The sequence below is a fragment of the Somniosus microcephalus genome, chromosome 10, assembly GCF_052327205.1.
Source record: "Somniosus microcephalus isolate GS21.2 chromosome 10, FLI_Smic_1.0, whole genome shotgun sequence".
NCBI lineage: Eukaryota > Metazoa > Chordata > Chondrichthyes > Squaliformes > Somniosidae > Somniosus > Somniosus microcephalus.
Window position 1 is genome coordinate 119,794,257 of NC_140996.1, and position 17,518 is coordinate 119,811,774.

The 17,518-nt window shown below is 43.6% G+C and overlaps 1 protein-coding gene across 3 annotated transcripts in view; it reads left to right on the forward strand.

Moving 5' to 3' along the window:
• The window catches only part of LOC147111661 (sestrin-3-like), a 119,007-nt gene that overhangs the window by 71,154 nt on the left and 30,335 nt on the right, over nucleotides 1-17,518 (forward strand). For 2 of the 3 annotated variants that reach the window (XM_085998754.1, XM_085998756.1), the window contains 3 exons: nucleotides 4,205-4,405; nucleotides 6,346-6,528; nucleotides 15,271-15,498. In XM_085998754.1, the coding sequence (XP_085854880.1) occupies nucleotides 4,205-4,405; nucleotides 6,346-6,528; nucleotides 15,271-15,498 (612 nt within the window). Of the gene's footprint in view, nucleotides 1-4,204; nucleotides 4,406-6,345; nucleotides 6,529-11,003; nucleotides 13,151-15,270; nucleotides 15,499-17,518 lie in introns of those variants that run through there. The other variant, XM_085998755.1, reaches the window with a different exon arrangement.

Consider the following 17,518-nt stretch of genomic DNA (forward strand, 5'->3'; position numbering starts at 1 on the left):
CTGTTGCTTGACTAGCCTGTGGGACAGCTCTCCCAATTTTGGCACAAGCCCCCAGATGTTGGTGAGGAGGACTTTGCAGGGTTGACTGGGCTGGGTGCGCAGGGTTGACTGGGCTGGGTGCGCAGTTGCCGTGTCCGTAGCCGGTGCGGAGGTCGAGGCCAGGTGGTCCGTCCGGTTTCATTTTTGTTTTTCGTAGCGGTTTGTTACAACTGAGTGGCTTGCTAGGCCATTTCAGAGTCAACCAGATTGCTGTGGGTCTGGAGTCACATACCAGGTAAGGACGGCAGATTTCCTTCCCTAAAGGACGTTAGTGAACCAGATGGGTTTTTACGACAATCCAATAGTTTCATGGTCACCACTAGCTTTTCATTCCAGATTAATTTAATTAACTGAATCTAAATTCCCCAGCTGCCGTGGTGGGATTTGAACTTGCGTCTCTGGATTACTAGTCCAGTGAAATTACCACTATGCTACCGTTCCCTCATAAAACCATGTTGACTCTGCCTAATCATATTACGATTTTCTAATTGTCCTGTTACCACTTCCTTAATAATGGATTCCAGCATTTTTCTGACGACTGATGTCAAGCTAACTAGCCTGTAGTTCCCCCTTTTCTCTCCCTCCTTTCTTGAATGGTGGGGTTACATTTGCTACCTTCCAATCTGCTGGGATTGTTCTAGAATCTAGGAATTATTGGAAGATCACAACCAATGCATCCACTATCTCTGCAGCCACCTCTTTTAGAACCCTAGGAAATAGGCCATCAGGTCTGGGAATTTTGCGACTTTTAGTCCCATTAGTTTCTCAAGTACTTTTTTCTTTGAGGAATTTAAAGCAATTATCAGTACTCATTAGCCCCTTGGTTCCCCACTATTTTTGGTATGCCTTTTGTGTCATACGGTGAAGACATACAAAATACTTGTTTAAAGTCTCCGCCATTTCCTTATTCCCCATTATAATTTCACTTGTCTCAGCCTCTAAAGGACCAACGCTTACTTTTGCTACACTCTTCCTTTTTACATACTTGTAGAAGCTCTTACAAATCTGTTCTTATACTTCTTGCTAATTTACACTCCTATTTACACTCATTCTATTTTTTTCCCTTTTTATCCATTTTTTGGGCATCCTTTGCTAGTTTCTAAAGCTCTCCCAATCCTCTGGCATACTACTATTCTTTGCAACATTTTAAGTCTTTTAATCTATTACTATCCTTAAGTTCACGGATGGATCTCTTTCCCGTGGAGTTTTTATTTCTTAATGGAATGTATATTCGTTGAGAATTTTAGAATATTTCTTTAAATGTTTACCACTGCTTATCTACCGTCATACCTTTTAATCTAATTTCCCTATGTAATTGGCTTTAAGTTTAAGACTCTCATTCCTGACTCAAGTATTTCACTCAAACTCATGTGAAATGTTACTGTATTATGATCACTCTTCCCCAGAGGATCCTTTACTGTGCGATTACTAATTAACCCTGTCTCATTACACTACCTGTCTCATTACACAATACAAGATCTAAAATAGCCAGTTCCCTTGCTGGTGCCATGACACATTGTTTTAGGAAACTATCTCGAAAGCATTCCATGAACTCGTCCTCCAGACTACCGTTGCCAATTTGATTTGCCCAGTCCAAATGAAGATTGAAGTCCCCCATGATTATTGCACTACCTTTGTTACAAGCTCCTATTTGTTGATTTAATACTCTGTCCAACGGTATAGCTGCTGCTTGTGGGCTCTTAAACTACTCCCACCAGTGTTTTGTGCCCCTTGTTATTTCTTCTCTCCACCTATACTGATTCTACTTCCTGATCTTCTGAGCCAAGATAATTTCTCACTACTGTCCTTATGTTAACCTTTTATCAGGGCTACCCCCCCTCCTTTTCCATTCTGCCTGTCTTTTCAAAATGTGAAGAGGCAGAGGTGGATATCAGAAGCAGACTCCATGTCTGCTGCTGATGTTGCCAAGGCGAAGCATGTAGATGAAGAGGCCGAGGAAAGATTTTGGAGACTCTGGTGAGATGACTTGGCAGGTGGAGAAGCCATTGCTAGAGATGCTCTGGTTATAATTGGATAGGTGAGGGTGGAGCCAAGCTAGGGCAGTCCCACTGAGCTGGACAATGGAGAAGACGTTGGAGGAGGATGGTGTGATGAGAAATCCGTCACAACCACAGAGGATTTTGTTTGTGATATTGATTAGGGCTATTTCAGTGCTGTGGCAGGGGCAAAACCTAATTGAAGAGATTATAACATTGGAGTTGTGGGAAAGGCGGACACTAATTTGAGGCAACATCTCATTTGAGGGCTTTGGAGTGGAAATGATTGGAGATAGAATTTGCAAGGATCTCCTATCCTGGCAGGGTCAAGGGTAGTTTTTTTTTTTTTTGAGGAGCAGATGACTGGTTTTGAGCAGTAGCTGAGGAGAGGGAACCACTTACAATGTTGGCTAGCATAGGGATCAGGAATTGAGGTTGGGTGGTCAGTAGTTTAGTGGGGATGCGCTTGGAGAGGGCATGATGGGAGATAAACTAATCAGGGCTAGTGTAGGTGGGAGCGTTGCAGGGAGGTTTGGCTTGGGAGCCAAGGGAAAACGCTTGAGGGCTGGTGATGGAGTGGGGTGAAGCAGATGAATGGAGGTCTCGATCTTGGTGACAAAGAAGTCGATGAGCTCCTCGTACTTGAGGCTGGGGGATGCAGGGGAAAGGGATTTAAGACGACCGTTGGTAGTGGAGAGAAAAAGCCAGCGTGTTTTCATGCCTTTTCAGGGTGATCCTAGAGTAGTGGGTAGTTTTGGCAGAAGAGAGAGGGGCCCAATTGGGCTTGATGTGATTCAGCCAGATCAGGTGAAAGGAAGTTAAGCCAGTTGTGTGGCATGTTGTGTGATCCTTGGACTTCAAGTGAAGATGGGGGCTATAACAGGAGGGAAACAGCCAGGATAGGCGAGAGTAAACTTTTAATGGGACGGGGCATCAAAAGTGGAGATGGTGGAGTGGTTGAGCAATTTAACAGCTGCAGAAATATTGCAAAAAATGGAAAGCGAAAGACTAGTTGTGAGTGTAGTTTTAAATGACATGGTGGGGTGCTTTTTAAAATTATCCTGAGCACCTTTTGTGATGCACCCTTCAAGTGCACTGCACTCATCCACTGCTGGGGTGGGGGAAGAACATGAAATCTGCCATTTGTCAGAAGTCTGAACGCTAACCTTCTATAGCGGTCCAATACAGCACTAATATACCATAGACTTGCTGCATGTTGAGACTTAAATGAAACCATGTCAGTCATTTAAGTTGCATTCACTGGACCTTGCATGCTTTAGAAGCTATATTCTTGGTGAAATAATAGCTCCAAACATTTTTAAAATTATAAAACATTGAACATTTCTTTGCACATGTATATGCAGAAAAGTTAAACGCTTATCTGCTATATTGCCTACCCTTCCATGTCCCTTTTAACAGCTCTACATTCAATTAACTTCTGAGTTTTGTATGAACCAGCTTTTAATTCATGTACAGTTGCTGATGTTTTAGCCAGGATGTTGGAATTTTCATTTTTGGAAGGGAATTGTTTAAAGCAACCTAAACATTCAAGCTTGAGCTACATAGTACAAATAAAGTGTTAATTGTATTGGAGATTCTTGTTGGACGTTATAGCAGTTAGCCTAGAAAATCTTTGCTGGTCAATTACAGTAAAGCTGGGCGAGGAAATGTGGACAAATTGCTATTTGATCTTGGTCTAAAGATACATTTGAAGGAATGCTTCAATTATCTTTTGTTGCTCTTGATGCAGCATGTTTCTCATGGATTTGGTAGGAGTTGGGATATTTCACTACTTTCTCCTTCCTGACAAAAGAAAAATCTATTAGGTAATGATTTAGTAAAATTATTGAATAAAACAGAATTTTGATCCCAATCTGCTTTGTAAATGCTTGTTGTCCCAAATATCAATTTTTTTCTTGATGAAAAATGCTGTAGTTTTTTTTTTAGTAAATGTTGACTCTTTTTCTGCCCCCCCCCCCCCCCCCCCCCCGACTTCAAAAAGTAGGCACTTTTTTATTGAACACTTTTTTTTCTTGTGCTTTATTTGTATTTTTGGTGAAGTGTTCTTTTCATGATCAGTGACTTTGGAGTACAAAACTTTAAATTTTATAATGACTATTAAAGGAATCTGTTCTGTTATGACTTGTTATTGTTGCCTTCCTATATAGATTGCCCAAGATAATCCTGTAGATGGACATACCAACTTGCTACTTCTGGAAGAATACTCCACCACAGGACGCCTTGACAACAGCACACAAATCATGGGTTTACACCCTCAATACTTAGAGTCTTTTCTCCGGACCCAGTATTACATACTCCGCATGGATGGACCGCTCCCCTTTGAATACAGGCATTATTTGGCAATAATGGTAAAGCAAGCTGAATGCAAATGCTAGTCTTTAATCATGCATCTAAAGTTTAATCATTGCAGGGGGTTAGTCAAATAATGACACCAAACAAATTGTAAAATGCAATTGTTCTGATCGTGATTTTACATACCAATTAATGTCATGCTTGTACATTGCCATATACAGTAACATAGTTTACGTATTTTCAGATTTTCACTTTTTTAAATATTAGCAGCTGTCAACCTTAGCTCAGTGGTAGCACTCTCAGCTCACCTGAGTCAGAAGGTTGTGAGTTCACATCCCATTCCAGAGACCATGAGCACATAATCTAGGCTGATACTTCAATGCAGTACTGAGTGTGCTGCACTGTCGGAGGTGCCGTCTTTTGGATGAGACGTCCAACCGAGGCCCTGTCTACTCCCTCACGTGGATGTAAAAGATCCCTTGACATTGACACTATTTGAAGAGGAGCAAAGGCGTTCTCCCCCGTGTCCTGACCAATATTTATCCCTCAACCACTAAAACAAATTATCCAGTCATTATCTCATTGCTGTTTGTGGGACCTTGCTGTGCACAAATTATTTTTTGCTACATTACAACAGTGACTACACTTCAAAAGTACTTAATTGGCTTTCAACCACTTTGGGATGTCCTGAGGTAGTAACCGGTGCTGTATAAATGCAAATTCTTCATTCTTTTACATGGGAGTTTTTAGCAAGATTGATTTATTTTATTTACAACCCATATTTAAAAATGGCAGTCTACGAGCAAGTCACCCACTATGTATAATATACAGTTACCACTGCAAGGAACCATGAACCTCTAAGGCTGTGCTCACTTCAAAAAAAAAAAAAAAAAAACTAGTTAAAATTATGGTTCATGTCCAAACTGGCTATAGGTGATCTTTGTACACTAGATTATTACATTATATCCATGTTTTCTCCTTGTGCTTGGGCTGTTATTAAATAAGTAACCACAAATAGATGCATCTTCATTATATTTACTCCTTTTTATCAGGTGAAACATATTTAGTTGCATCATCGTTTCACTAATCAGTTGGGGCAGGAGGTAATAAGGGTATGGTCCAGATTTTGCTAGCTGTTACTCTGAAACCTACTGGCTAAGCATTTGGTGAGTGAATGCAGTAATCGCTATGTACAGAGTTGTTCAGTAATGTGTAATGCATTATTTTAACAAAAAACTTAAAGTGCAAAATTAATTTTACAGTTAAAGGATGAAGGAGGGTTGTGGCAGTCATTCACTTACTGCAAAATCCTAGATTATAATCCACTTCTACTTAGTTTTAATCCAAATAGCAGCTGTAACATTTGAAGGTAAGTTTAGGTCAGTTCTTCTATGCAAAATATTCCTTTTGATGTCAAGGAGGTGGGGGGGGGAAAAAAGCACTTTTTTTTTTATTTTTTGACACATCATGAAGACTTTGCCATGGCAAGGCTGCTTCCCATTTAAAGCCCCTCTGTTGTCAGCCATAGTTTGTTTTTGTGAAGTCAGGCTGCTGCAAAGTTGTAGTCCCAATTGAAATGAATGGAGCTGATCTAAGACACGGGCAGCTCCTTCCTTTTTGTGACACTGAACAAAAATCTCCAAGACTTTTCTACACTGAAATTCTCCTCCCCATTTTGAGGACAAAGTACATGAAGGTGTGAGACTGTTGGATTATGCAGTTCTTTATTTGACCTCCAAACTGGTCATTTTTCTGCATTAATTGCTGCCATTACATAAATGGAATCTCAGAGGTAGAAATTAAGATCTACATCTATCTGTAATCTAATGGCAATGGTGACCTCAAAGGTGTATAATTGTAGATTTTAGAACACTGCTTCACAAACAGTTCCTAGCATGTTCAAAATCTACAATACGCTCATCTTCCCCATTTTCAGAATGGATAGTACTGCTATTGACTGTGTATCCTTATACTTTTTGTGACCTTTTCTAACTAGGCTGCTGCCAGGCACCAGTGTTCCTATCTGGTAAACACTCATATAAATGAGTTCTTGCAGGTGGGTGGCGATGGGGAGTGGCTAAATGGCTTAGAGTACATCCCACAGAAACTGAAAAACCTCAACGAGATCAACAAAATCCTTGCACACAGGCCCTGGCTGATCACTAAGGAACACATTAAGGTAAACTTTGAACAGACTTTGTACTTTTGAAATGATTGATTATAGGCTCTTAATAGACTTCTATAATTTTAGCATTGTTTGTTCCCTAATTGTATGTTTGCACTGAAAGGAAAAACAGATTTGGTTTTTCAGAAATAACACAGAAAATACTGGCTCTGCAAGTTGATCATTTTTTAAAGTTAGCATTTATGATGCCATGTCTTGTTAACATATCTGCCTTTCATGTGCTCGTCGCCCAATTGTGCATTTCCAGCAATTTGTTATTTCAGGTTTTTAGCATTCATGGGTTTTTTTCTCTTCCATATAGAATTTTATATTCTGTTTTAAATTAATCCTGAGATTTCAACATTTTTGCTACTCTACCATGGTGTGGCCTTTTTACTTCCCCCCCCCCCCCCCCCCAAAAAAAAAGTATCATGAGCATTTCACATCTAAACATCAAACAATGCCCTATTTACTCCTGTTACGCAATTCTCCAATTATATGGTAAGCTAAATGGTGAATTTTACTAACACAAGCAGGCTTTTTTAAATTCACTTAGAAGGGAAACTCCATTTTGTGCTTTTCAAAAATGAGTGATACTTCATTCTGAAGAATGAAACAATTTTCCATTCTTTCCTACCCAATGTCAACATTAAGTATTTGCACACCATATATTGCACTAAACCATAGCTTTCTTAGCAACACTGACCCAACTTCAGAAGAAGCCCCCACACAAACCAGTCTAAACATTTACACTCTGCCCACCAGATATCCTTGCAACCCAAGTGAGATTCCCAAATTAGTATTGAATTACAAACAGATTCATAACTAGATTAAGATTGGTTAAATGCAAATTCATTTTGGGTCCTCACACAGAAAGCAGATGATTTCATTTGGTTTAAGCTGAATTCAAAATGGGTCAAATCACTCAATTAATTGTTGCCCACAGTGCCACACCACTCAGCCCCTAATGGGACATTCTGGAAGTTTAATTTTTTTTTTGTATAAAGCATTTTAAGTTTTCTTGTTTCTGTTTGGCTGCAGAATTTAATGGCTGGTTATATGAACATTTTGCAGATTGGTTCGTTACATTATATAGAAATCTTAATTATAGTAAAATTTGCCATGTTCCTACAAATCATGTTTTTGTATGCATTTCCTTCTCCGATAAATATTACATTTATTAAGTATTTATAGCTATAAAAAAAATGCAAAGTGGATCGCAACATTTTCTTTCAAAAATGCATTGAAAGTTCCTGTCCAGTTCCATCTATGGGGATCCTATTAAGTTAAATGTGATTCTCGTTATGACGATTGATTATTGTACAGTATTGGGGTATCCTGAGTTGATTCCAAAAAAATTTGATGCAACATGCAGTTGCAGGCTCTGGCTGCTGAGACCTTGCAAGCCAATCTTCAGGTTTTTAATTCACTGTGACTTCATATCTTCCTTTCCCACCTCCAATAGGTCAGTGATCCCACAACTTACCCTCAGCTGCCAGTGGCACAATTACCCATAATCAATGTGGTTTTTCTAAAAACAATGACCGAATGTATGACTTTTTAAAATAGGGACTGAATTATGTGTCTATGCTCTGATCCAATTATCCCCTGACCTCTAACCCCACACCTGAAGACTATACTTGGTCCTGACTCCATGGGTGATCAGCTCGCGTAGATAATCCACAGCATAGACACTTAAAACCAAATTTAATTGTTCTGCTGACTTCTGTGGAGAGGTCACTTGTAAATATTTGTTTTCTGCAAAAGCTCCCAGAATGCGTTTCTAACAATTGGTAACAAAACTTGACTGACTTCCCACTGACCCCCCTTCCCCCCCCCCCCCGCCCCCAACAAGAGATTGTTCAGGCCAACTGTCGGGAATTCTCATCCCAGCTAAAATGATCTAATCCAGCACAACAATTTGCATTTATACAGTGCCTTTAACATGGTAAAATGTCCCAAGGTGCTTCACTGGAGTGTTATCAAATGAAATTTGACACCAAGCCATGTAAGGAGCTTTTAGGACAGGAAGTGGTAGGTTTTCAGGAGCATCTTACAGGAGGAGAGGTTTAGGGAGGAAATTCCAGAGCTTGGACCCGAGGCACAGCCACCAATCATGGAGCGATTAAAATAAAGGATGTGCAAGAGGCCAGAATTTGAGGTGTGCAGAGATCTGAGGGTTATAGGTCTGGAGGAAGTTGGAGACTGGGAGGGGTGAGGCCATGGAGGGATTTAATAACAAAGATGAGAATTTTAAAATCATGGCATTGCTGGACCGGGAGCCAGTGTAGGGCAACGGGGTGATGGGTGAATGGGACTTGATGCAAGTTAGGATATGGGCAGCAGAGATTTGGATGAGCAAGTTTATGGAGGGTGGAAGATGGGAGGCTGGCCAGAAGATCATTGGAATAGTGAAATCTAGAGGTAACCAAGACATGGATGAGGTTTTTGGCAGCAGATGAGCTGAGGAAGGGGTGGAGACGGGCAATGTTGAAGAGGTGGCAGTAGGCGGTCTTGGTGAAGGAGTGGATATGTGGTCGGAAGCTCATCTCCGCATCAAATAGGACACCCCGATTGTGAGCAGTCTGGTTCAGCCTCCAACAGTGGCCAAGGCTAAGGAACGGAGTTTATGGTGGGGGCCGAATGCAATGGCCGGAATTTTCTGGGGGGGGTCAGCGGGTGGGATCAGTGGCGGGTCGGTGGGAAAGTTTTTTTTTGACAGTTCGGGACCCTGCTGTCAACCTGCCGCAACGCACCTTTCCCAGGTCGGGTCTGTCAGCGCTGAGCAGACCTGACTGGCAGCGGCGGGCGACCCAATTAAATGCATTATTGCCTTGTTGACAGATCATTAACAGGCTTTTTTAACTTGCATTTTAACTTTAACTTCATGACCATGGGGACCACAGCTGTCAACCTGAGGCGGGAGTTCAGTGGCCATTGCTCCAGCTGATTACTTGACAGCTTCATGTACAGGAAAAGCTCCCACCTGACAGATCATCACTTTTCTCAATCCATTTCCAGCACAGATTCTGCAGGCTTTCCACTCTCCATCCAATATCAACTCATTGGAAGAACTCTTTCAACATTGATACAATGCTTCTGCCATCTATTCCATTACCTTGGGTGTCCTTTATACTGTCTCACCTTGGTCCTCTAAATCGGTCCTCCGAATCAGACACGATCAGCCCAACACCAGCAGCACCACCAACCTTCTCCGCAACCACCTGATGCTGCACAAGACACAGGGCATCAGCACCCGAGAACATTGCTGCCCGGGATGGCCTCATCATGGCCAGATTTACTTAACTTTACACTGTACACCCTGGCTGCCACATGATGCGCCAGGTTGGCACCACCCCGCAGCATCCCTACAATGCCCAAGCCGTTCCTTTCACACTCTCCACCAGAGCGGGGGAACCGTTATGTCGCGCCATTCTCTGCAACTCACTAAGCCACTTCCAAAGGTGCGCACACATCTGTCCAAGAACGGAAAGTGTGGTTTCAATGTTTGACTGCACATTAACACAAACTTTACATGAACATTGGATAAAACACCCAAGAGGCTACCCTTGTGTGTGTTGTTAGTTGGTATCACAGAATGGTTACAGCACGGAAGAAGGCCATTCGGCCTGTTGAGCCCGTGCCAGCTCTCTGCAAGAGCACTCCAGCTAGTCCCACTCCCCCAGCCTTTTCCTGTAGCCCTGCAAATTCTCTTCCTTCAGGTACTTATTCAACTCCCTTTTGAAAGCCATGATTGAGTCTGCCTCCACCACCCTTTCAGGCAGTGCATTCCAGATCATAACCATTCGCTGAGTAAAGTTTTTCCTCATGTTGCCTTTGGTTCTTCTGCCAATCTCCTTAAATCGGTGTCCTCTGGTTCTCGACCCTTCTGCCAATGGGAACCATTTTTCTCTCTACTCTGTCCAGACCCCTCATGATTTTGAGCACATCTATCAAATCTTCTCTACTGTGATTGCACTAGGATGAGGGTGAGTGTGAGGGGTGGCTAGTGAGATGGGGATGCGATACTGTAGAGAGAGAGAGGGATGGGTGGAGGTGCGAGTTAAGTTGGTGTGAGTAAGGATGAACAGTGGTAGGGTAGGTAGAGTGATGAGGCACAGCACAACAAAAGTGAGTGTGGCTTTGTACTAACGCTTCGTGATCTAATGAGATAATTGAAAGGTTTGTGCCACTGCACCCATGTCCTCCTGACGACATCCCTGCTTGTGACCTGTGCAATGTGCAACCAGGATGTGTTGGTGTCCTGGGGAGGTCTCTTCTGCCCATGGGAAGGGAAGAGGACCTCCCTGCGTGCTGTGACTCCCTCCATAAGCATATCGAGGGAGTCCTGGGAGTACCTGGGTGCAGACCTGCACCTCTGTGCAGTCATTCAGTGTTTGCAGCACTTCAATACTGTCGAACACTGACAGCACAAATGTCAAACTAAAGTTGGCCATGGTCCCTTTTAAGGAAACCGGCTGATGGAGGTGGTATCAGCACCGGCCGAACCTTCGATTGCCAAAAAAACCAAGGAGTGACTTCACGGGACAGCAGGTAGGTGATTGGTTGGTGAGTATTAAGGTTTTTTTTCTCTCTCTCTAACCTAGGACAGTGGTTCAAACTAGTGCAGGAAACTACAAAGTACTGTTAAATTTATAGTTTAACTAGTTAAACTAATTATAACTATAAATAATCATTGAATAAAGACTTTAACTAATTAAATAAATAAAATCAGGCTAGACTAAGATATGGCAGGGCAGGTTGTGTGTCTGGACTGCAGCATGTGGGAGTTTGGACAGTGAGCCTGTCCCGAGCGAACACGTCTACAGGAGATGACTCCATCTCTAATCTCTCCGGCTCAGTCATTGAGCTGGAGTGCGAGTTGGAGACACTCTGACACATAAGGGAGGAGGAGGAATTTCTAGACAGTTTATCCAGAATGCAGTCACACCCCAGAGAAAATCACAGGTTCAGGAAGGGGTGGATGTAACTGTTAGGGAGCCGGGTAGTGGGAATTTAGGAGAGGTTGAGAAGGAGGTCTCGCAGACGCTGGTCCTGTTCAACAGGTACGAAGTGGAAGGGAGGTGGAGGAAGAAATATGCAGACAAATTAGGGAAATGAGTAAAAAACATAAAATAATAATCATGGGGGATTTCAACTACCCTAATATTAATTGGACAGTAAGTAAAGGGAATAGGGGAATTGAGTTCCTACATTGTGTACAGGACTCCTTTCTAACCCAATATGTAAAAAGCCCAACAAGGGAGGATTCACTATTGGATCTAGTAAAGGGGAATGAACCAGAGCAGATAAGAGAAGTAAAAGTAGGGAAACATCTAGGCAATAGTGACCATAATATACGCTTTTAAGATGATAATTGAGAAGGACATAAGTGTGGTAAACCACTGTTAACCCTGTACAAGTCCAGGCATGTCTCAGCCCCTGGCTCCACCCCTAAGCCCGGGTATAAAGGTGACTCACCACCCTTCCCCCGGGAGCTCTTAGGATGGATTCACTAGCAGAGGCATGCTCTAGTTCTTAGTCAATAAAAGCCTACTTCATTTAAGTCCATCTCGTAGTCTTTGGTATTGTTGATAGCGCATCAATTTTATTGGCTAATTTTCAACATGGAGCAAATCTTGAAGCCGGAACGTTTAGACCTGGATCCTCGAGCAACAGATGCAGCCAATAACTTTGAACACTGGCTGAGCTGTTTCGAAGCCTTCCTGGAGGCCTCCAGCACTACTGTCACTACAGATGACGCGAAACGGCTTGTCTTGAACTCACGGGTGAGCCACCGAGTCTACTCGATCATCCGAGACGCCACTACTTACGCGGCCGCCATCGCGACGCTAAAGGAACAATACGTGAGGCCTGTTAACGAGGTCTACGCCAGACACCTCCTGGCTACCCGAAAACAGCCCCGAGGAATCGGGCGCTGAATATTTACTGGCACTGAGTCCTCGGCCGGGACTGTAATTGCAAAGCGGTGACGGCCAAGGAATGCACGGAAGACCTGATCCGAGACGCCTACGTAGCCGGCATGAGGTCCAACTATACTCGGCAGAGGCTGCTGGAACAGAGGGGGCTCGACCTGCAGAAGACGGTGGCCCTCGCTAACTCGTTAGACGTGGCCCTCCAGAACATGGACGCCTACCCCCCTGACCGGATGGCCACGTGGATGCCACGGGAGCAGCCATCTTGGGACCCGGTAAGGCCACAAGCCGCCAGCAGCCCAACTACAGCTGCAATGACCAGAGGCCAGAAATGCTACTTCTGCGGCCAGGCCAAGCACCCCAGACAGCAATGCCCAGCAAAGGACGCGACCTGCTCCAAATGTGGCAAGAAAGGCCACTACGCGAGAGTGTGCAAGGCGAAATCAACCCCCAATTCCAGCAGCGCCGCGTGTGAACCGTACAGGCTGCCAGTTTGGACCCCACCAACCACGTGTGAGCCGTGCGGGCCGCCATTTTGGACACCACCAGCCAAGGGGGAGCCGCCATCTTGGACACCATCTCGGGACCAGGCCCTCGGCGCGGGCGAATACTACAGCGACCCACCGACCTCGACGATGGCCTCCATCACCCTGGACCAATCTAGGCCCCATCAACTAGCCAGGTCCATGATGAACGTAAAGGTAAATGGCCATGCCACAAATTGCCTTTTTGACTGCGGAAGCACGGAGAGCTTTATCCACCCCGACACGGTGCGACGCTACTCCCTATCGGTTATGCGCACACGCCACCAGGTCTTTATGGCCTCAAAGTCCCATACGGCGGACGTCGGCGGCTACTGTGTAGCGACTCTGACAGTGAACGGCGTGGAGTACAGAGAGTTTAAATTCCTCGTCCTGCCACAGCTCTGTGCTCCCGTACTGCTAGGATTAGACTTCCAGTGCCATCTGGAGAGCGTCACGATGGCATATGGCGGGCCCCTGCCCCCACTTAGTCTGCAGCCAGCAGAATTTAAACACGGCGCTGCGCAAAGTATGCAGCCTGTCCACCCTGAAGGTCAAACCCCCCCCCCCTGTTGTTCGCTAACCTCTCCAAAGACTGCAAGCCAATTGCTACTAAAAGCAGGCGGTACAGTGCCGGGGATAGGAGCTTTATTAAATCAGAAGTACAAAGACTCCTGAAGGAAGGGATTATGGAGGGCAGCACCAGCCCATGGCGAGCCCAAGTGGTGGTAATAAAGACCGGCGAAAAACAGCGCCTGGTTATTGATTACAGCCAGACGATCAATCGATACACGCAATTAGACGCATACCCACTTCCCCGCATATCTGACATGGTCAACCAGATAGCACAATACCGGGTATTCTCGACGATTGATCTGAAGTCGGCATACCACCAGCTCCCCATCAGGCCTGAGGACCGCCAGTACACGGCCTTCGAGGCTGACGGTCGCCTCTACCACTTCCTCCGAGTCCCCTTCGGCGTCACCAACGGGGTCTCGGTCTTCCAAAGGGAGATGGACCGGATGGTTGACCAGAACGCGCTGCAGGCCACCTTCCCCTATCTAGACAACGTCACCATCTGCGGCCATGACCGGCAGGACCACGACGCCAACCTAGAAAAATTCCTCCGTACGGCCCAACGGCTGAATCTGACATACAACAGAGAAAAATGTATGTTCCGCACCGCGCGCCTCGCTATTCTTGGCTGCGTGGTGGAAAACTGAGTCATCGGCCCCGACCGAATGCGCCCCCTCCTGGAACTACCCCCCCCCCCCCCCCCGGCCTAAAAGCCCTGAAGAGATGCCTAGGGTTCTTCTCTTACTACGCCCAGTGGGTGCCCAACTATGCGGACAAAGCCCGGCCCCTCATCAAGTCAACCTCCTTCCCCCTGACGGCAGAGGCCCGTGCGGCCTTCACCCTCATAAAAGAGGACATTGCGAAGGCCACAATGCACGCAGTGGATGAGTCCATCCCTTTCCAAGTGGAGAGCGATGCATCCGACTTCGCCCTAGCCGCAACCCTTAACCAGGCGGGGAGACCCGTGGCCTTCTTTTCACGGACCCTCCAGGGCCCCGAAATTCGACACTCCTCAGTCGAGAAGGAGGCCCAGGCGATAGTGGAGGCTGGGACCCGCCACTGACGTTGCCTGCCCCGGACCCACAGATGAGCAAAACCTGGCCAATAGCTTCGGTCTTCCTCTAGTTGGAGGGAATTATTCAGTACTGGTTGTTGGACAAGCAGTTTGACAAATCAGACAGTGGAGGGGTCGAGAGGTATGGTGAGAGCGCTGCGTGTTTTGAGCGACAGTGTACGTTTGGAGTCTGTCATGTTTTCGGATGATGTTGTCATGGGGCAATATGTAGTTGAGAAATAGGTGGTCAATTTTTCCACTGAGCCGTGTCTTTACATTTTTAAAGATTTATAATTTTTCAATTTCTGTTTTTAAAAAAAAAAAAAAAAAATAAATAAAAATAAAAATCGTGTTTTGTATTGGCTGTGTCTTTTTGACTGCTTCGGTCTGTATATTGTCCAAAATGTGTGACTTACGGATTTGTGGATGAAGCACTTCATTAAAATAGTACAGTTTTATTTCCTCTACATGCCATTATTACTATTTTGTGCTCAAAGTACTGCAAATGTTGTGTTCACATTAGTGACCATCTTTAGCATTGAGGCCCACAAGTGTTAATTTGACCAACCTTACGGTGCATTGCAGAAATTGTTCAGTTGCGTAGAGTTTGAGTACCCAAAGAAATAGGAAATATTGTGTTAATGCTACTATTTTGTGTTTTCATTTTTAGAAATTGCTTAAAACTGGGGAGAACAGCTGGTCCCTGGCTGAGCTGGTACATGCCATGGTCCTGTTGGCACATTATCATGCCTTGGCAAGCTTTGTCTTTGGAAGTGGCATTAATCCAGAGATTGATCAAGATGGCAGTCACAGCTTCAGAGCACCAGCCATCAGCAACTTGTGTGTGTGCAATGAGAGCAACGTGGAAGATGTCGTATTTTGGTACCGCAGTCCTGGGGTTAGTGCAAGGATTCAAATTCATTTTTATTCAGCAATATAATAAATGTTTGTTTGAATAAGCTAATGAAGTTATATTCATTACTTTGGTTTTTAATTTTTTATCTTTGGAGTAATAAAAATGCCTCTGAGAGGATTATTTCACTGCATGAAGAAATGTTAATTTAACCTTGTACTTAAAACAGCTGCTGAAGTGTTTCCAGAATGTACAATTCCTGGGTTGGATACATTTTTAATTCTGCCACTGGGGAAACCTAATTTGCAAAACCACCTGCACAGTAAACTTGAGTGTGCTATTCCTTGGCCCAGAAACTACTGGGACCCTTGGATGTATTTTCTCTGCCTCATTCCTGGTTCAGTCTCTGTCCTACTCACCATATAAGTTTCATTCTCACTTAAGATGTTGTTATAACAGGTCATGCTATATTTCCATTTTTAGATTCGAGCCTCTGCACCAAGTCTCCTCTCTCAAATAGAGAGAGAATAATGTAAGATGAGGTAGAAATATGATGGGACGGTGATGAAAATTAAGACTCAAAATTCTAAGTAACAAGACCGAAAATGTTTAATATTTTTATAGGATTGTTCTAGACCAACAGTAGAGAGATAATGAATTTGAATAAGGCAATAGTTCGGCCACATTTAAAGTGCCGTGTGTACACCCCATTATAGATGGGTTCATCGTGATGATGATGATGCCAGGGATCAAAAACATTGAGGAGATGCTTGAAATACTGGTACTATTTCTACTGGAGCAGGGAGGGCTAAGATGAGTTTTATTGGAGGATTTTAAAATTATGAAGGCTTTTGAAGGGTGAATATGAAGTCTATTTTCTCTGGTTGGGAGAGTCAGTTACAAGAAGTCATCAATTTAAAATTGAGAAGGAGGTTAGGAGAAATCTCTTTGCATAATATGTTGGAGGATGGAATGCTTTCTTACAAAGAATAGTTGAGGTAGAGATCATCAGCCACCTTTTTTAATAAACAAAAGGAAAGTCATTTTCTTCTGATAAGCCAAAGTATATTTTCAAAATCTGAGTCCCAGGAACAAAAAATTCCAACTGCTTGAGGAGAGCCCACTCGGCAATGTGGAACTGAAAACTAAAACTTTGGTACTGACAAAGTTATTAACCAATCAAGATTTTAATTTTCCTAATGTAATATTTGGATTCTGACTTTAATTTCCCCAATTTGTTGGAACTAACTTCCAATCAAAAGGAAATTGTCTTCATAAAGTGTTCACCAAATCTCCTTTGTTGGTTTCAGAAGGGACAAAAGCTTTAAAAGACATGTCTTGACCTAACAAGCCAGTGGCCCATAGAAAGTTTTATCAGTTTTTTAGTTCTTTAGATTAACTGCTGAGAATTCATTTTAATTGAGTTTTAACATGTTGGGCTAAATTGAGAGGAGCCAGGTCTTCATTACATCAACAACAACAAAAAGTAACTGCTGTTTTGGATCCATGTGATTTTTTTTTTCCAGCCTCAATACAGTACTTCTAGAAACTCTTATAGTCAGCCACATGTTTATAAGGGTAAAGTTGCTGGATTTGCTCATTTTTAAAAAGTATGTAATATTGTATTGCCAGAGGAAAGTTGAACTGTTGATGTAACCAGGAGAAAGTGTACCAGTGGAGATGGCACTCTTGTTTCATGAAATAGTGAAGAAAACCCTTCAGAAGGGAAGTGTGTTGAGTGTATTTTGACCTTGTGTCTGATTGGGCCAAGGATTACTTGTCTAGATATTTCCTGATCACCAAACTTGCATGGAGGTTAAACACCTTTTATGGAATTAAATAAAGGCAAGTTTTTAATGGCAGATAATTTTTACCATCAGTCTGTACAATATTTACAACACTTGGTGAATATCAAACCTTGTGGCCCCATGAATTTTCCTGAGGTTGATAATTCGTCCAACTTATTATTAGTTCAGTATACACAGCCTCATCATTGCTTCTTGGGTGTCTTGGGAACTTTACGCCTGCTACTTTGATGGCTAATTGAGAGCCAAGGATATAAATA